This window comes from Juglans microcarpa x Juglans regia, chromosome 7S (assembly GCF_004785595.1).
Source record: "Juglans microcarpa x Juglans regia isolate MS1-56 chromosome 7S, Jm3101_v1.0, whole genome shotgun sequence".
NCBI classification, from domain to species: Eukaryota; Viridiplantae; Streptophyta; class Magnoliopsida; order Fagales; family Juglandaceae; genus Juglans; species Juglans microcarpa x Juglans regia.
The window spans coordinates 94,775-110,872 of NC_054607.1; the positions used below are offsets into that span (position 1 = coordinate 94,775).

The 16,098-nt window shown below is 37.8% G+C and overlaps 1 protein-coding gene across 4 annotated transcripts; it reads left to right on the top strand.

The window, feature by feature from the left end:
- The first annotated feature begins 954 nt into the window (after nt 1–954).
- On the top strand, nt 955–15,503 carry LOC121240741 (SURP and G-patch domain-containing protein 1-like protein). Of its 4 annotated transcripts, none has more exons than XM_041138279.1 (9): nt 955–1,119; nt 9,366–9,811; nt 11,202–11,328; nt 11,508–11,614; nt 12,766–12,900; nt 13,959–14,093; nt 14,249–14,431; nt 14,715–14,893; nt 15,186–15,503. In XM_041138279.1, exons 2-9 carry the CDS (start codon nt 9,406–9,408, stop codon nt 15,210–15,212), a joined length of 1,299 nt encoding a protein of 432 aa, XP_040994213.1. In that variant the 5' UTR covers nt 955–1,119; nt 9,366–9,405; the 3' UTR covers nt 15,213–15,503. The 4 variants fall into 4 exon arrangements, with proteins under 4 accessions (XP_040994213.1, XP_040994212.1, XP_040994210.1 ...); XM_041138278.1 differs by having other exon boundaries at nt 957–1,119; nt 9,342–9,811; nt 11,484–11,614; XM_041138276.1 differs by having other exon boundaries at nt 957–1,119; nt 11,484–11,614.
- The last annotated feature ends 595 nt before the right edge of the window (nt 15,504–16,098 follow it).

Below are 16,098 nucleotides of genomic sequence, written 5' to 3' on the forward strand. Positions count from 1 at the left end.
ACCGAAGACGCCGACGAACCAATCGTAGTTATGCCGAGATCGATATCGACGATTTTCTCCCCCTTCATCGGCCGGTTTCGGTCGATATTTTCTTCATTTTAAGGGATCAGTGCAGTTTCGGTTTTAGACCAAAACCGCACCGATACCTTCGGTTTTCACCCCTAATACTTTTTAATTTTAATTTTTTAACTTTTTCAAACTTTCAAATAAAATACAAAAAATAATTCATCTTTTTCAAATCTCAAAAATATTTTTATTCAATTTTTTTCTCTTATTTCTCAAAATCTCATAAAGTATCTTAACTCAAATTATTTCATTATTATTCACAAACTATTTCACTACCATTCACATATTTATCTTCTCGTTTGTGTAACCAAATGTGGTCTTGGCAGTAATAAGATGAAATGGAAAATTGTGAGAATTCTATAAAGAATAATAAAATGATTTGTCAATAGTAGTGAAATGATTTAAGTTAAGATATTTTATTGGATTTTGAGAAATGAAAAAAAAATTTGAATAAAAATATTAAAAAATTAATATCATTATTATTTTGAAATTTGAAAAATTAATTTTTGTGTAAAATTAAATCTATAAATTAATATAACTTTGTATAATATGTTAGACCTATTTATAATAAAAATAATTTTATAATCTAACGTACTACGTTAAAATATATCAGTTTGTTTATATTTTTTTTAGTTAAAAAATAAAAAAAATAAATAAATTTCAGGCAATACCGCATCTCAGCCTCGGCCCGTTTTGAAGAGAATGCAAATTGATTAAAGAAAATAGTCTTGCTAGAGTGCCGCCCAGCAGTAACCGTAGGGCGTGCTATCAAAATTCCTCTTTTTAATTTTTTAATTTATATTTCTTAATCGGTAAATAAAAAAAATGTAAAAAAATAAATAAATACTTCAACCTTCAAAATAAGAGGGTAAAATCTAAAGAAAAATGATAAGACAGTCCACGCTTCCGACCCAATAGCAGGGGCCAACACGTCTTCTACGTCTCAAATTCCAATTCCGACATCCAAGTTTGGGTAAAAAAATAAAAATCAATTTTGCATCCCGCACGATCGGACGGCGATCTGCGATAGATTTAGAGTTTGGCCGTAGTCGGGTAAGACAATTTGGTTGACAGCTTGTTTTCACCCTTTCCTTTCTGGTTTCCGTTTGACTTTTTTTGAAGTGATGAAATAATTTGAATTTCTGGTCGATTTACGTGTGGTCGTATATCGGTTTGTTTGTGATTTTGGTTTGGATTTCTGTTCGACTTTCTTGGGGTAGTGATTTTGGACTTTGATTGATTTGTGGTTGCCAGGGTGTCAGTTCCAATACCTAAATGCTTGGAATTTGTTTTGGGGTGAGATTTGTGCGCGATTTTGGTTTGATGTCTGAACGATGAAGGATGGTTAAATTCTATCAAACCTAATGCGATCCAGTAATTTAGACGAATTGAGTTTTTCCCCCAAGGTTTGAAGATGCGAAATATTGTTATTTTCTTTATTTCTTTTAATAAATATAATATACAAAATATTTTTTTTTTTCCAGATTACTATTCAACCAAGAAAAATGAAGGGTTTTTGGGGGCATGGTGGAGATCAAAGTTCTGATTTAGTGGAATAGTAATCATGGGGTTAATCTCTGCTAACCTGATTTTTTTAGTCAGTAAAAAGTCTGCCTACCTGATCTGAATTTTTGTTATGATATAAGGGTTAAGATGTTTTCTTGCGTTTTGAAAAAAGGAAAGAAAAAAAATTGAATAAAAATATTATAAAGTTAAAAAATTTGTTTGAATATAATTTTTTAATATTACTTTTATTTTGAAATTTGAAATAGTTGTATTTTTTGTGTGTTTTGTTTGAAAGTTTGAGAAAGTTGTAATGATTTAGTAATGATGCGATTAAATTTGTCATACCCAACAAATGGAGATGTATTTTTTGTACCAAGCATCCTTCAGGTGCTTCTGAGAATACTCAAACCTTTTAGTTTCTCAATGGCAACTTCTACCATGAGTTTTCTTGAAGATGGGATCATTTAAAAGCTATTGTGAGTGTTGTACACTTACTTTTCTCTTCGTACACATCTACGATGGGAAGTCTGTTCCGGTGACTCCTCTCTAGAATCAACCCTCTTTAGTCTTTACATTTATTTTACAGTCTTGTGATAGACATGGGCTTCCTTAAACATCTATTAATAGAAACAAAAGTATTCATTTTATCAATGGAGGGTGGAAACTATTGTCGCATCACGGAGAGGGGTAGGAAGGTAACCAAGGAGATGATGCACAACCATGCCAGCGCTTGTTGGCTGGCGAACACAGTAAAAGATTATTATTATTATTATTATTATTATTTTTTTTTTTTTCCTCTGGGGGAAGGAAAGATTTTTACAAGACTTATCAGGATGGAACCAAAGCTCTGTTTGCTTATAGGCGTTCTAATGCTTATGGGCGTTTCTTGGAAGTAACAGATTATGGTGGTGGCAGCGAGGGTCGAGGTCTTTTAGCGATCCTGGAAGGGACGAAAGAAAAGGGTTGGAAAATTTTGTCTATGGAGTTAAAGAATGTTCTGTCAAGGCATGCTTCGGCTAAGAAGGCTCCATTTTTGGCCCCACAACTGGATAGAGAGGAGGACAAGGGGAAGGAGACGGAGAGGCAAACCAAGTTGTATGCAGAGGCGGTGTTGAGTGGTGCACAGAAAAGGACGGAAGTGCATGGAGGTATGAGCCACTCCTTGGCGTTATAGCAAAGTGGAAAAAACAAAAAGGAGTACATAGCAGGGGAACGTACAGGCGATAATGCAAAGAAATACAGCAGACGTGATGTACCCGAAATGGGGGAGTGGGACTTTGTCCTATGTCTATTAAGAGGAAAGTAAGGTGCAGAGGGCTCTGTTTAGTTTGAAAGAGGAAGTTATCGGTGTAAAGGAGGAAATGGAATCATAGTGGGTGGAAGCCACTTAGGCCTGTCAAAGGAAAGGCCAAGATTGGGTTGGGCTGGAAAGGCCCAAATCAAATTCTTGGTATGAAATGGAGGCTAAAACAGGTTGGGCCCTGTTTTGAAAAGGGCTCAACGTCTGGGCCTGTATCATAGCCTTGTGGGAGGCCTGAAGAGACACCCACTTCTGCGTTTGGGTCCTCTATGCCTGGGCCCATGGACCCACTTCCGATACACCGGCCTGAGGAGACACCCACCTCTGCGCCAATAACTCCTGTCTCCGATTCCGGCAGCACCTACGCTGTCCAATCTGTTGGTACAAACAGAGCTACTGCAAATCTGCACGGTGGTGCCTACGGAGCACATGGGTGGGCCTTCAGATCTCATGGTGGCACAGACTTCGGCACTGTCACTATCTGGGCTGCCTCTTGTCACCATGGCGGCAAAGGCTGTGGTCCTGGCGTTGGAGAAGGCTACGGCATCGAGTTTTGCAGACGAAGAGATGACAGAGGCGCCGAGAGTCTTGGAACACTACGGGAAACCATAGAAACCATCGACGGAACCTTTTGAGTTGGTTGCCAACCGCCATTCCGTGCCGTCTACTGTTCGGATGCCGGAAAAAACTTGTTCAGCCAAGAAACAACTATATGTGGTTAATGGAAGTGCAGATTCAGTGGGTGAAATGGGGGAGGCCGAATTGGTTGGTACATTGGGTTTTGTTTGAGGCTAGTAAGGACGGGGAGGAAGATTCCTCTAAACTCTTTTCATCCCAACGTGTCAGATTAGGTTATCCAGAAAGCGATGGAAATTAAACATTGTGTAGGGATTATATGCAAGGATTTCGAAGCTGAATTTATGGCCTTACTTACAACCATAGAGGTCGGGAATGCACAATCCAAATCCGATCTATCCCTTAATTTAATTAAAAAGAGGGAAAGAGAACTCAAAAGGCTTATGTGGGCAATGAAAAATGATGGTGGAGAGAAGAGCTCTAACCGGGAGTGTTGCAAGGGGAGGGGTAAGATGGTTGCTCTATGAAGCCAAAAATAATATCATGGAACGTGAGGGAGCTGCATGAACTTAATAAGCAGATCTAAGTTAGAAACATACTTCGCCAATGGAAGGGGGATATTATTTGTTTACAGGAGACCAAGTTGGAAGCTATTACAAGACAACTAGTCCGCAGTTTATGGAGAGGTCAACATGTTAGGTGGTCTTACTTGCCATCTAAAGGAGCATTCGGGGGAGTCCTAATTATGTTTGATAAAAGTGTGGTGGAAAGGGTGGAGGAATGTGTGGGTGACTTCATTGTCGCATTCTTTTTTGTGAATCTAGAAGACGGCTTCAAATGGGCATTTGCAGGAGTTTATGGCCCAAATATTGACTCGAAGAGAAGGCTATTGCGGGAAGAATTGGCGGGACTTCTTAGTTGGTAGGAGCTACCAAGTTGCATTGGGGATGAATTTAACATAGCTCGCTTTCCAAGCGAAAGGTCAGGTGTATCCCACATCACTCCTGCCATGAGGGGTTTTTCTGATTTCATTTCAGAATAGGAGCTTATGAATATTCCATTAACAGGAGGCACGTTTACTTGGTCCAACAATCGAGAATTCCCATCTTGGTCGAGGATCGATAGATTTTTGTTAATTCCAGAATGAGAGTTACACTTCCCGGATGTAGCTCAAAGAAGATTACCCTGTTTATGCACTAATCACTTCCCCATCATTTTAGACTGTGGAGTCATCCAAGGGGGTAGAAGGTATTTTAAATTTGAGAATATGTGGCTTAAAATTGATGATTTTGTAGATAGGGTCAGACAATGGTGGACTTCTTACAATTTCCAAGGCTCTCCAAGTTTTATACAAAAAAGTTGAAAGCACTGAAACGAGATCTGAAGTAATGGAATGAACAAGTTTTTGGCAATGTGCTTCAGCAGAGGTGCTCTCTTTTGGAGGAGCTACAGAGTTTGGAGGGCGAGGAGGAGGCCAAAACACTGATGGAGGAGATTTCATGGAGACATTGATGGAGGAGATTTCATAGAGACAGAAATCAAGGGCGCTCTAGCTCAAGGAGGGAGATAAGTGTATGAAATTTTTCCATAGGGTGGCTAATTCTCACAAGAGGAACAATGCTATTAATATGCTGATGGTAGATGGGGCAATTTCTTTGGATTAGATGGTAATCAAGAACCATATCGAGCAGTATTACCAACAACTCTTATCTGAAGAGCACAATTGGCAACCGAAACTGGATGGTTTAACTTTTTCAGTAATAGATCAGCAGAGTGCTGGGTGGCTAGAGAGGCCGTTTGCAGAAGAGGAAGTGTGCAAAGTAATCGGAGGTATGACTAGTGATGAGGCTCTCGGTCTGGACGGGTTTACCATGGGCTTCTTCCAATCTTGTTGGGTGGTGATTAAGGAAGATCTTATGCAAGTCTTTCATGATTTTCATACTAATGCTAGATTTGAAAAGAATCTTAATGCTATATTCTTAGCACTCATTCTCAAAAAGATGGGGTCTGCTGATGTTAGAGACTATCGCTCCATTTGTCCTGTGAATGAGGTGTATAAAATTCTGTCCAAAGTGCTAGTGAATAGATTGAGCTCGGTGGTAGAAAAGCTAATTTCAAAGCCACAAAATGCATTTGTCAAAGGTATTCAAATCCTCAATTTGGTCCTTATTGCAAATGAAGTTTTGGATGGATGACTTAAATCTAGAGAACCCGAGTTGCTTTGCAAATTAGACATGGAGAAAGTATATGACCATGTCAACGGGCAGTTCTTACTTTATCTACTTGCAAGATGTGACTTTGGGGGGAAATGATAGAAATGGGTAGAATTTTGCATCTCTTCAGTTCGATTCTCTATTTTGGTGAATGGCTCACTGGTGGGTCTTTAACTCCTCTCATGGCTTGAGACAGGAGGATCCACTTTCTCCTTTACTTTTTTTATTTGTCATGGAAGCTCAGTAAGATGATTGAGGGTTTGATGGATGGTGGGCTACTCTATGGTTTTTCGGTGGGGAATGGCAATCTTAACATTTCTCACCTGCTATTTGCCGATGACACTCATTTTTTGTGGTGCACATCTTGGGCACATTCAATCTTTGAGAGCTTTACTCCTTTGTTTTGAAACTGCATTAGGCTTGAGAATTAACCTTTCAAAGGAATTAGTGCCAGTGGGGGCTGTCCATGAAGTGGAGAATTTAGCTTCTCTCTTGGGTTGCAAGGTATCATCTCTACCTCTGAAATATCTTAGCTTACCATTGGGTGCTTCCTTTAAATCTGAAAGGATTTGGAATGGCGTGGTCGAAAAGGTGGAGCACAAATTGGCTTTTTGGAAGAGGTTATATTTGTCGACAAGTGGTAGTTTGACTTTGATTAAAAGCACTCTTTCAAACTTACCCACCCACTTTTTGTCATTGTTTCCGCTTCCCACAATGATAGCTAACCATATTGAGAAGTTACAAAGGGATTTCTTGTGGAGTGGATTCGGAGAAGAATTCAAATTTCATGTGGTTAATTGGTCAACAGTTCATACTCCAATTTCTAGGGGAGGATTGGGGATTCACCACTTGACGAAATTCAATCAAGTCCTATTGGGTAAATGGTTGTGGAGGTACCAACACGAAAGGGGGACCCTATGGAGGTCTGTTATAGATTCACAGTTTGGAGAGGCTTGGGGAGGATGGTGCTCGAATGAGGTACTAGGCACACATGGGGTGGGGTTGTGGAAATTTATTAGGAGACATTGGGAGACCTTTTGAGGACATGAACATATTGTTGTGGGTGATGGTTCTTGTGTTAGATTTTGGTATGACAAATAGTGTGGTAACCATAGCCTCCAAGATACCTTCTCTGCTATCTTTGAGCTCGCAAGAGAAAATGATGTAGCGATTGTCGATCTTTTGGTCTTTTCCAATGGCTCCCCTCAATGGAATATTGATTTCATTAGGGCAGCCCAAGATTGAGAGTTGGAGACTATTATAGAGTTCTTTGCGGCATTGTATTCAGTAAGTATGCCAGGGGGCACCAGCGATAAGATGCATTGGAGTCATTCCAAGAAAGGTAATTTCACTGTTAGATCATTTTACCAAGTTCTAACGAGTCCTAGAATGATCATGTTCCTATGGAAGAGTATATGGCAAACGAAAGCTCATTCAAAATCGGCTTTTTTTGTTTGGATAACATCACTAGACAAGATCCTAACTACAGATAATTTGAGGAAATGCCAGGTAATTGTGCTGGATTGGTGTTGTATGTGTAAGAAGCTTGGGGAATCAGTAGATAATTTGCTTTTACATTGTGAGGTGGCCAGGATCATGTGGGATGATTTTTTCACGAGAATCGGATTGTCATTGGTCATGCCTCTTAGATTGGTGGATTTTCTTGCAAGCTGGAGAGGCCTTCATGGTAACTCACAGGCGGCGGCCATTTGACGAATAGTTCCTATTTGTATGTGTTGGTCTATTTGGAGGGAGAGAGATTCTAGAAGCTTCGAAGATCGCGAGAGAACAACGGATGAGTGAAAAATTTTCTTCTTTAAGTCATTGTTCTTATGGGAGGGGCCATAGTTTGTAATGGACTAAGTGTCCATGACCACCTACTTTTGATTGTTAGCTAGGTGCTTCTCATGTATACTACCTGTGTACCTAGGCTTTGCCTATTTTTATGAATAATAATAAAAAAAAGATTAGATGAAAAAGTTAAAGACTTGAATTTTGAAAGTGTTTTGTGTTTGAGTAATATTTGGGAAGGAAATTATGAGAAGTTTTGAGATGAGATGAGATGTTCTCAACTTCTCTCAATTCCCAAACATAGCCTTAAACAAATCAGTATCCAACAATCCTAGGCATTTGGATCAGTCATTAGGTCTTACCAATTTGTATTGGAGCAGGAACCATGCCACGAATTCAAGTCACGGAGAGGGTGACCTATAGTCTAGATTAAAAGTTCTTCGTACTATGCATAGGCATGGTGTCAAAGACTCAAACCATTGAATACCAGTTTGATTAAATCTTTAACCTTTAGAATCATAACATTTTACCACGCTTTCAAATCCAAAGTCCACGGCGGCATGCTCTATTGATGCTAACTTAGGTGCCATTTGGATAGTGAGTTGAGATGAAAGTTGAAAGTTGAATAAAATATTGTTAGAATATTATTTTTTAATATTACTATTGTTTTGAGATTTGAAAAAGTTAAATTGTTTATTATATTTTGTGTGAAAATTTGAGAAAGTTGTATTGATGAGATGAGATGAGGTGATGTGAGATGAAACACTTCTTGTATCCAAACGGGGCCTTAATCGTAGCCATTTCTCTTTTGGAAGTTCTACTCATCTATCAGTATTTAATGGTTTGACACCATGCCCATACATAGTACCGAGATATTTTAATCTTGTCTATAAGTTGCCCCATTCGTGACTCAAACTTGACTTGGCCCCTGCTCTTATATCAATAGTTAAGAGCCTAACCATTGATCTAAAAGCCCTCGGATTGTGGGATACGAGTTTGGTTAAACCTTTAACCTTCGAGATCACAACAATTTTAAATGGTTTGCAATGGGTTGTAGGATGGAACAGACACTATAGAGTTGTGATGGTAAGGCCAACCTTGGTTTTGAAGTTACAACATGTATATTGGTCGGGATTGTTTTAGAACTGCATCTTTATGCTATTTGGATACTGTGGGCATTCCATTCCATGTCATGGTAGGGCAGTAGTTCATTATGTGGAATATTGTAAACATATCTTTCACATGCCAGGTTGTGCTTAGTGAATCATGGAGGCTCAAATAGTGATGCGTCACATCTCTTTCCTGAATTTAAAGTTAGTCTGTCTCAAACTTTGAGTTTTGTGTTTTAGTGGTTTATAATTTGGGTATCCTTTTTATTCTTTATTGGGTTTATGGACAAGTGAGTGTAGTTATGCCTTGGGTTTTTGGAAGATTGCTGTAGTGTATAGGCTGTCTGAAGCTGTTTATTGTTTTCAGTTCACGCATTCTACACTCATCTACATTATTTTGTTGAACCTGACTTTTCTATAGTTGTTTTTAAGCTTTTTATTTTGTTTTTAAAGTAGAAAATCCATTTTGCGATTGTTGTGATTTAAGATCTGGATGTAAGATCTGGATGATTTTGGGTGATCAAATTTGATGTTGCACTGATTATTTCATGCATATTTTTCACCAAGATCTTGTTGATTTTGGGTGATCAAGATTGCTTTCTTCATTTTACCTATCAAAAAATTGATGCGTATTATTTTATGCATATGTTTCACCTCTTTATTTTTATTTATTTATTTGTCTTACCTATTTGTTTATATTATCATTATTTGATTAAGCACTGATGCTCACTTGCAAATGAGAAAGATCAGGCCTAAAGTTCCAATACATTTTCTAAATAGCTTGGAAGCTTGTTTGTTGAACAGTTATTGGCCATAACAGCCTGGCATACTTGGTTCTTTTCCAATGGATAAAGGAGTGCCTCCTAGCCTCTTTGTTAATGATGGTTCATTCATGGAGAGGTTTAAACAGCTTCAACAAGAAAAGGAGAATGAAAAGGAGAACAGTGACAAACTTAAGGTGCCTAAACCGATCAAAATTAAATCAGGGCCATTGACTGCAACCATTAATAAAACAAGTGTGGATTTTAAGACTAATGATGCACGCAAGAACCCCCAAGCTGCTTCAGGTGGCAAACTTGCTTTTAGCTTGAAACAGAAGTCGAAGATTGTGGCACCTCATGTTAAGTTAGGCGCAGATGAAGATGAAGATGAAATTGATGCCGGGAAAGTTTCAGATGATGCACCAATGAAACGCCAGAAATTAGGTCAAGAAGATGCCTCTGAGAATTCATCAAGACAAGTGGATGTTGGTAATACTGCTTATATAATTGTTCGTTTATCTGGTTGGGTTGCTGGGGACGGTCTATGGATCTCTTGTATTTTGATTACATGTGGAGCAGAATTAGGGAAAGATTGCCACTACTTGCAGTTAGCTTTTTGTTTCCATGGTTCTCTTTTAGCCCTAGGTTTATATGTGTATATATATATATATTTAAAAAAAAAGTGCAAATTCAATCAGTTGTACTGCATATCTCAAAACTGTGCAGGATATAAATTTATTTGCCTTCGTCTTGGAGGTATGCTTCTTCAAGTCTAAGGTAAATCATCAGCTTTTCACGCCCCATTGGTGAAAAGTTGATGATCTACCTTATTCGTGGATGGGGACACGGATCCGGGGTTTAATCGGGTAAAAGACATGTTGCGTTTGCACAGTCTTCATAGTTCCTCGTTGTCAAAAAAAGAAATCCACTTACCAACTTCATATTTCTATTCAGTCATAATGTTTCAAGTCTAAGTAGCTCTTATGTGCATTTGCCATATTTCTATCTTTCTCTGCACCCCTTTGTGTATGGTTGGTTTTTTTGTTTATTTTTTTTCAATGAGTTTTGGCTACTCCCTTTCTATATTAATCATCAAGCAGCCATCTTTATTTAATGGTGTAACTCGATTTTCTTACATGATACAATATAAAGTTAAGATGAAAAGACTGATATTGCCTCATCCTAGTTCACTCATTACTAGTTGTCATTTCTCAACTATTGTGATCAAACCCCTAGGGGTTGGCTCAAGTGGTAAGAGCCTTGGTCTTGGTGGTGTGCTCCCTTCAGGTGTAAGGTTTAAATCCGTGAAAAGCAAATGATTTATCTAATTTGTGTGATGGGGACATGTTACATGAGTCTAGGGTTTAACCCGGTAAAAGACATTGCATTTGCACGATCTCTGGGATTCCTCGTCATCAAAAAACTTTTGTGATCAACTTACGTTTCTCTAATAAAAGATGCATTTGACGTCTTTTGCTAATTTGAAGGCACCTTATAGTCCAGTCATGGTTTTCCAATGCACAGTATATCATAATTAGGTTCCTTACCACCCTCTTTGGCTGTTACATGGGAAAGAGAGATGAAAGTAGGGAAATGGAAAGAGTATAGAAGAGATTTTGTTTGTATCTTTATGCATTATATCTTGAGGAAATCATCTGGGTATTTCTCTCTACTCTTGAAGTGGTATGAATGGAGAGGACAAAACATTCTTGAATTTTTCTTGTCTCGTGACTGCAGCTTTTACCTTTAGAACCTATCAACATTGGTGGAAAGAGATGTTCAATGAAAGATTTGGAAAATGTGGCAAGCCTGCTACAAGAGTAATTTGCATTCCCTTGTTCATGCTCTCGGTATTAATCAATTTATAAGTGATATGCAGCACCTCCTTCTCCAAGTGATCTTACAGTGAAGAAAGTTGCTGACAAATTAGCAAGTTTCGTGGCTAAAAATGGAAGGCAACTAGAGCATATAACACGTCAAAAAAATCCTGGAGAGACCCCTTTTAAGTAAGTTCTTTATTACATTGGAGCTCAGGCTACTTATTGGCTTATGTTCTCTGTGCCTTTAATCTGTGAGGTGTTTCTGTGTACAAGTAATTTTCCACTTGTTGGCGTTTGTAACATCTCCCCCCCCCCTTCCAAGAATCCAATGCTCCATAAAAGCGGTGCTATATATTCTTTTGCAGGTTTCTGTTTGATGTGAGTTGTGCAGATTACAAATACTATGAATATCGGCTGGCTGAAGAGGAAAAGGCCCTTTCACAGACTCTGGAACCTCAAGCATCTCATAATGGTTGGTACTTCAATCTTGATGAAGTGTTAATTGTGCTTCTTTCAAATGGAAATTGTACCGAGCGACATTTTCCTCAAACTTGGTGCAAGTATTTTATTTAGTCCTATCCTTGCTACCAAGGAGTGTGCCCCCCCTTCCCCTAAAATCATTGGCATATTTTCATTCTACCTCCTATTCTTGTTAAAATGTTTAGTTTATATAACAATTCTAAAAACTGTGATATATATATATATATATACATATTCATCAATTTGTAAGTTTTCTATCTACCTGCTTAAGGGAAATATAATTTCATGTTTGAAACAAAATATTGGTGAATTATATCTGAACCAAAGGGATTTTTAATCAGACCTTTTGGTTTCTATTTTTGATAACTAATGAATTTTATTAGAAGGGTGGGGGAGCATAATCCAAGTACATAGGAAGTATACAAGAGAAACCACCCCACTTAGGGGAAATAGGGAAAGCAGGAATGCATATTTATAGTTGGAGTAAATTAAGTTAAAAGTTAAAAATAAAGCTAACTCCTAGGGTTTGGCTTAAGTGGTAAAGGCCTTGAGCTTGGGGGAATGCTTCCCCAGGTCTAAGGTTCAAATCCCCTTGGGTGCGAACAATCTTTAGGGGTCATCGGACTGGGGGATTTTCCCCTTGAATTACCCGAAGTGCACTTTCGGGAAGCTCCTTGCCGAGGGTCTGTGCACTCCCAAGATTAGTCAGGACGCTGTTCTTGGACACCTGGTGCTAATAAAAAAAAAATTTGACCAATTAATTTAACAATGAAAGTTGAGAACAAAAACTTTTTGTTAATTTTTTATCAAGGAATTTTTTTTTAACAATGAAAGTCAGCCAAATAGAACCGCCTACCACCTTGGAAAAGTTTAGGATCCTGAGAGAATCGGGATCCTATTATTTTTCATGATCCTGAGAGAAAATCAGTCACTACTGCTTCATCCCCCAATTGTTATATAATTATTTAATTATATTAATATTTATATTTCCTGTTCCTACTACTGTTATTATTAATTTATCATCATCATCTTCATCATTACTGCTTCTGTTTCATCATCGCAATCATTATCGACACTGCTTCTACTGTTGCCGATATTGTTCCTTCTTGTTTTTTATGTTTATTTCTTTTTACTGTTTTCTAGGTGGTACAAGCACTTCAGCTTCTAGATCCACCAGTGTTTCCCAAAGGTCTTTGCAGAGGCACTATCAAACCCCTGCTTCTGCTTTATATGATGCCACCGAGGATCTGAGAGTTCAAACATCAGCCGGAAGATCAGGTAATGATATATAGCATTTTCCCTCTCAGTTTTCTACGGGAAAAGTGTAATAGACGAAATGTGTAATTATGACTTTTTTTTGTCCAGTTGGTTTGAGTTGGTTCCTTGATACATTAGGGTCTCTGTCTTCAGTATTTGGCTGATTTTTGTCACTGGTTCCTGTGTCTTTGTCTTAATACCAGTTGGCATGAATAGATTTGACTCGGAACGAAATACACAAATTTTACACAGAATAGTTTCATACAAAATTATTATTGAGAGATGTTGAGTAAAAGTAGCTATTTTACATTCACCACCACCCCCCGCCTCCCCCCCAAAAAAATAAAAATAAAAAGAGTTGTGTTAACAGATGTTGAGTATGATTGATCTGCATAATCAACCAAATGGCATCTTATATGCTCAACCAAACTAATATCTTTCCTTTTGTTTTCCCAAAGACAATTACTAATTGCATGCTTTACTTGGGTGTACCCACCCTCTTGCTCCGACTATCTTTTGAGAAAAAGAATTGTGATGGGATTCTAAGAGACTTCCTACAGTTCCTACAGAAATGAGGTTTTCCTTCATTTACTTGTCAGAAAATATAAAAGAAAAGGGACTAAGAAATTGAAATTGTCGAGGATAATCCTTTTGTCTTGTTGACTAGTCAATGATACAATTTGAGCCCCATTGGAATCTTATAAAGAGCAAGAACTTCTCATTCCCAAGCATTGTGGAATCCCATACACTACCTACCATTATCCTTATCATATAGGGTATCACATTGATCCGGTGGCAAGGTATTTTTAAAATAATTGTTTGATTGTCAAGGAACATAGCGTGATTTTGCTGTTCTTTTAGAGTGAAGGTTTATGTGAGGGTTTTAGAATGCCTTCTACCCTTAATTCAAATTACTTACCTCAATTTTTAGACAGGGTGTACATATTTTGGTGTGTCATCAGTACCTTCTTGGGGCATACTTATATTTTGCTTATTTGTTGTCATGTTGCTTAGAGATACCGTCCAATTTACAAAGGCTTCTGATTGACTTCAATACTTGTATGTGTTTCTGATTGTAGCTGAAGTTAGTGCGCCAACAGGTGCAGATCCTATAGTGATGATGGAGTTTTACATGAAGAAGGCTGCACAGGAAGAGAGATTGAGACAACCTAAACAGTCAAAAGACGAAATGCCTCCACCCGCTTCTCTTCAAGGTCCATATTTGCTCCTCAGTATAACCAAATACGCTTTAGTTTCCTTGAATCCATTTTCATTTGAGTCATTATAATTGACCAACTATTTTATCTCAAGGTTTGATCTTGTAACTTTGCTTTTCCCCCTTACCATGAATCTCTCTCTCTGTGTACAGGAGGTCCTGCTAAGAAAGGGCATCACATGGGTGATTACATCCCACCAGAAGAGCTCGAGAAATTCTTGGCTTCCTGTAATGATGCTGCTGCTCAGAAATCTGCCAGAGAGGCTGCAGAAAAGGCTAAAATTCAGGCTGATAATGTGGGGCATAAGCTCTTGTCCAAAATGGGTTGGAAAGAAGGTCTCTCTCTCTCTCTCTCTCTCTCTCTTCCACACACACGTGCACGCCGCACATACTCACCCACTGAATTTATAGATTTTGATTGTCTTTTTTTTTTCCCGAATCTTTATTTTTCTCCATCTTACATGGCGAGGAGTAAGCTCAAATGCTGGCATGTCTTCACAGTTTTTTATTTAGGAAGCTTCTTTGATGTAACTGTTGCTTCAGAATATTGCCGAGATGCTGGGTTGGTTTTTTTTTTTTTTTTGGCTGAGAAACTGTGTAACCATTGCATGAACTGCAGGTGAGGGTCTGGGGAGCTCCAAAAGTGGTATTGCAGATCCGATTATGGCAAGTAATGTCAAGATGAACAACTTGGGGGTTGGTGCTCACGAGCCTGGGGAGGTGACTGCTGAGGATGATATATATGAGCAGTACAAGAAGCGGATGATGCTTGGTTATCGTTACAGACCAAACCCCCTGGTATCACCTCTATTCCTCTTTTTGCTCCAGCATTGTAGATTCTGTGAAATGAATAGTGCTACATGTACTTATAGTTTTACTTATACTTTTACTTACAAGATTCATTTTGTTAGTATTCTTTTAAATTTCAAATTTTGAATTTCAAATTTTATTATTTTCAACATATCAATAAATGACATGTGGAGAAGTAAGTTTTTCTTAAGTACATTTAGCATTTTTTATGCGGAATATATGTCGACAACCATATTTACGAATGAGTTGTTGTATTGCCTTTTTGCTGTATCCTTTACAGAACAATCCTCGGAAAGCATACTATTGAGAAACTGCGCTGTGGAAGCTTGCTTGTCAAGATTGTCTTGAAGAATATTTGAAGCCTACTTGTCACTATTGTCTTCAAGAATATTGTGAACTTAGATGCTTACGTTGTAAAGGAAAAATGGTTTGCTTTCATTCTGGCAAATCAAAATAGTATGCTTGTCCTCTTGCAAACTGTGAATTCGATTGAAATACCGTAGATGGTATTCTTCACAAAAGATTGTAGCAATACCGTGTAAACTATGTCATGACAAACGCAGCAAAGGTGCATCGGTTGCGCAACTTGTCTTCTCTAGTCAGAGTGGTCCTCTGTAGTCAATTTATTTTGAACGTTTTCCAATCGAATTAAAAAAAATAAATTAAAAAAATCTCACCCACCTATTTTATCTTTTCTTTTCTACTAACAAGAATTCTTAAATCTAAGTCATTATTTTTTTATGGTTGACATTTTGTGAGGACAATTTTTATCATTTACATTTTTCAAAATATGATACTAGCATCTATAGTTTTTATTTTTATTTTTATTCTTATGGGATGAGCTTGTGCATAGTTAAAATCACACCCACCTATGTTATCCTTATTTGGAAGTTTGGAACAGGCGCTGGATATTGGATTTTTACAACTCGTTTGGCCAAATTTGGTTGTTTTCAAATTTGAGATTTCTTAAGTTTATGTTTTCAAATTTGAGATTTCTTAGGTTTATATTTTCAAATGATCATTGTAAAATTAAAATGCAGTTTAACTTGCTCCATTTATACACAAACTGTACGTAGCCACTTTCTCACCAAAACAATATCAAGCATTAAAGAATAAAATACATGTGTGAGTTAAAAATGGCCAAATAGTCTCCAACAAAAAAATCATTTCTCAATGCATTCACTGATTCACTA

Coding starts and splice junctions, on each gene's coding strand:
- LOC121240741 (XM_041138278.1), top strand. CDS start 9,406: ATGGATAAAGGAGTGCCTCCTAGCCTCTTTGTTAATGATGGTTCATTC. Junction 12,901..13,958: donor AACATCAGCCGGAAGATCAG/GTAATGATATAT, acceptor TTCTGATTGTAG/CTGAAGTTAGTGCGCCAACA. Junction 14,094..14,248: donor TCCACCCGCTTCTCTTCAAG/GTCCATATTTGC, acceptor CTCTGTGTACAG/GAGGTCCTGCTAAGAAAGGG.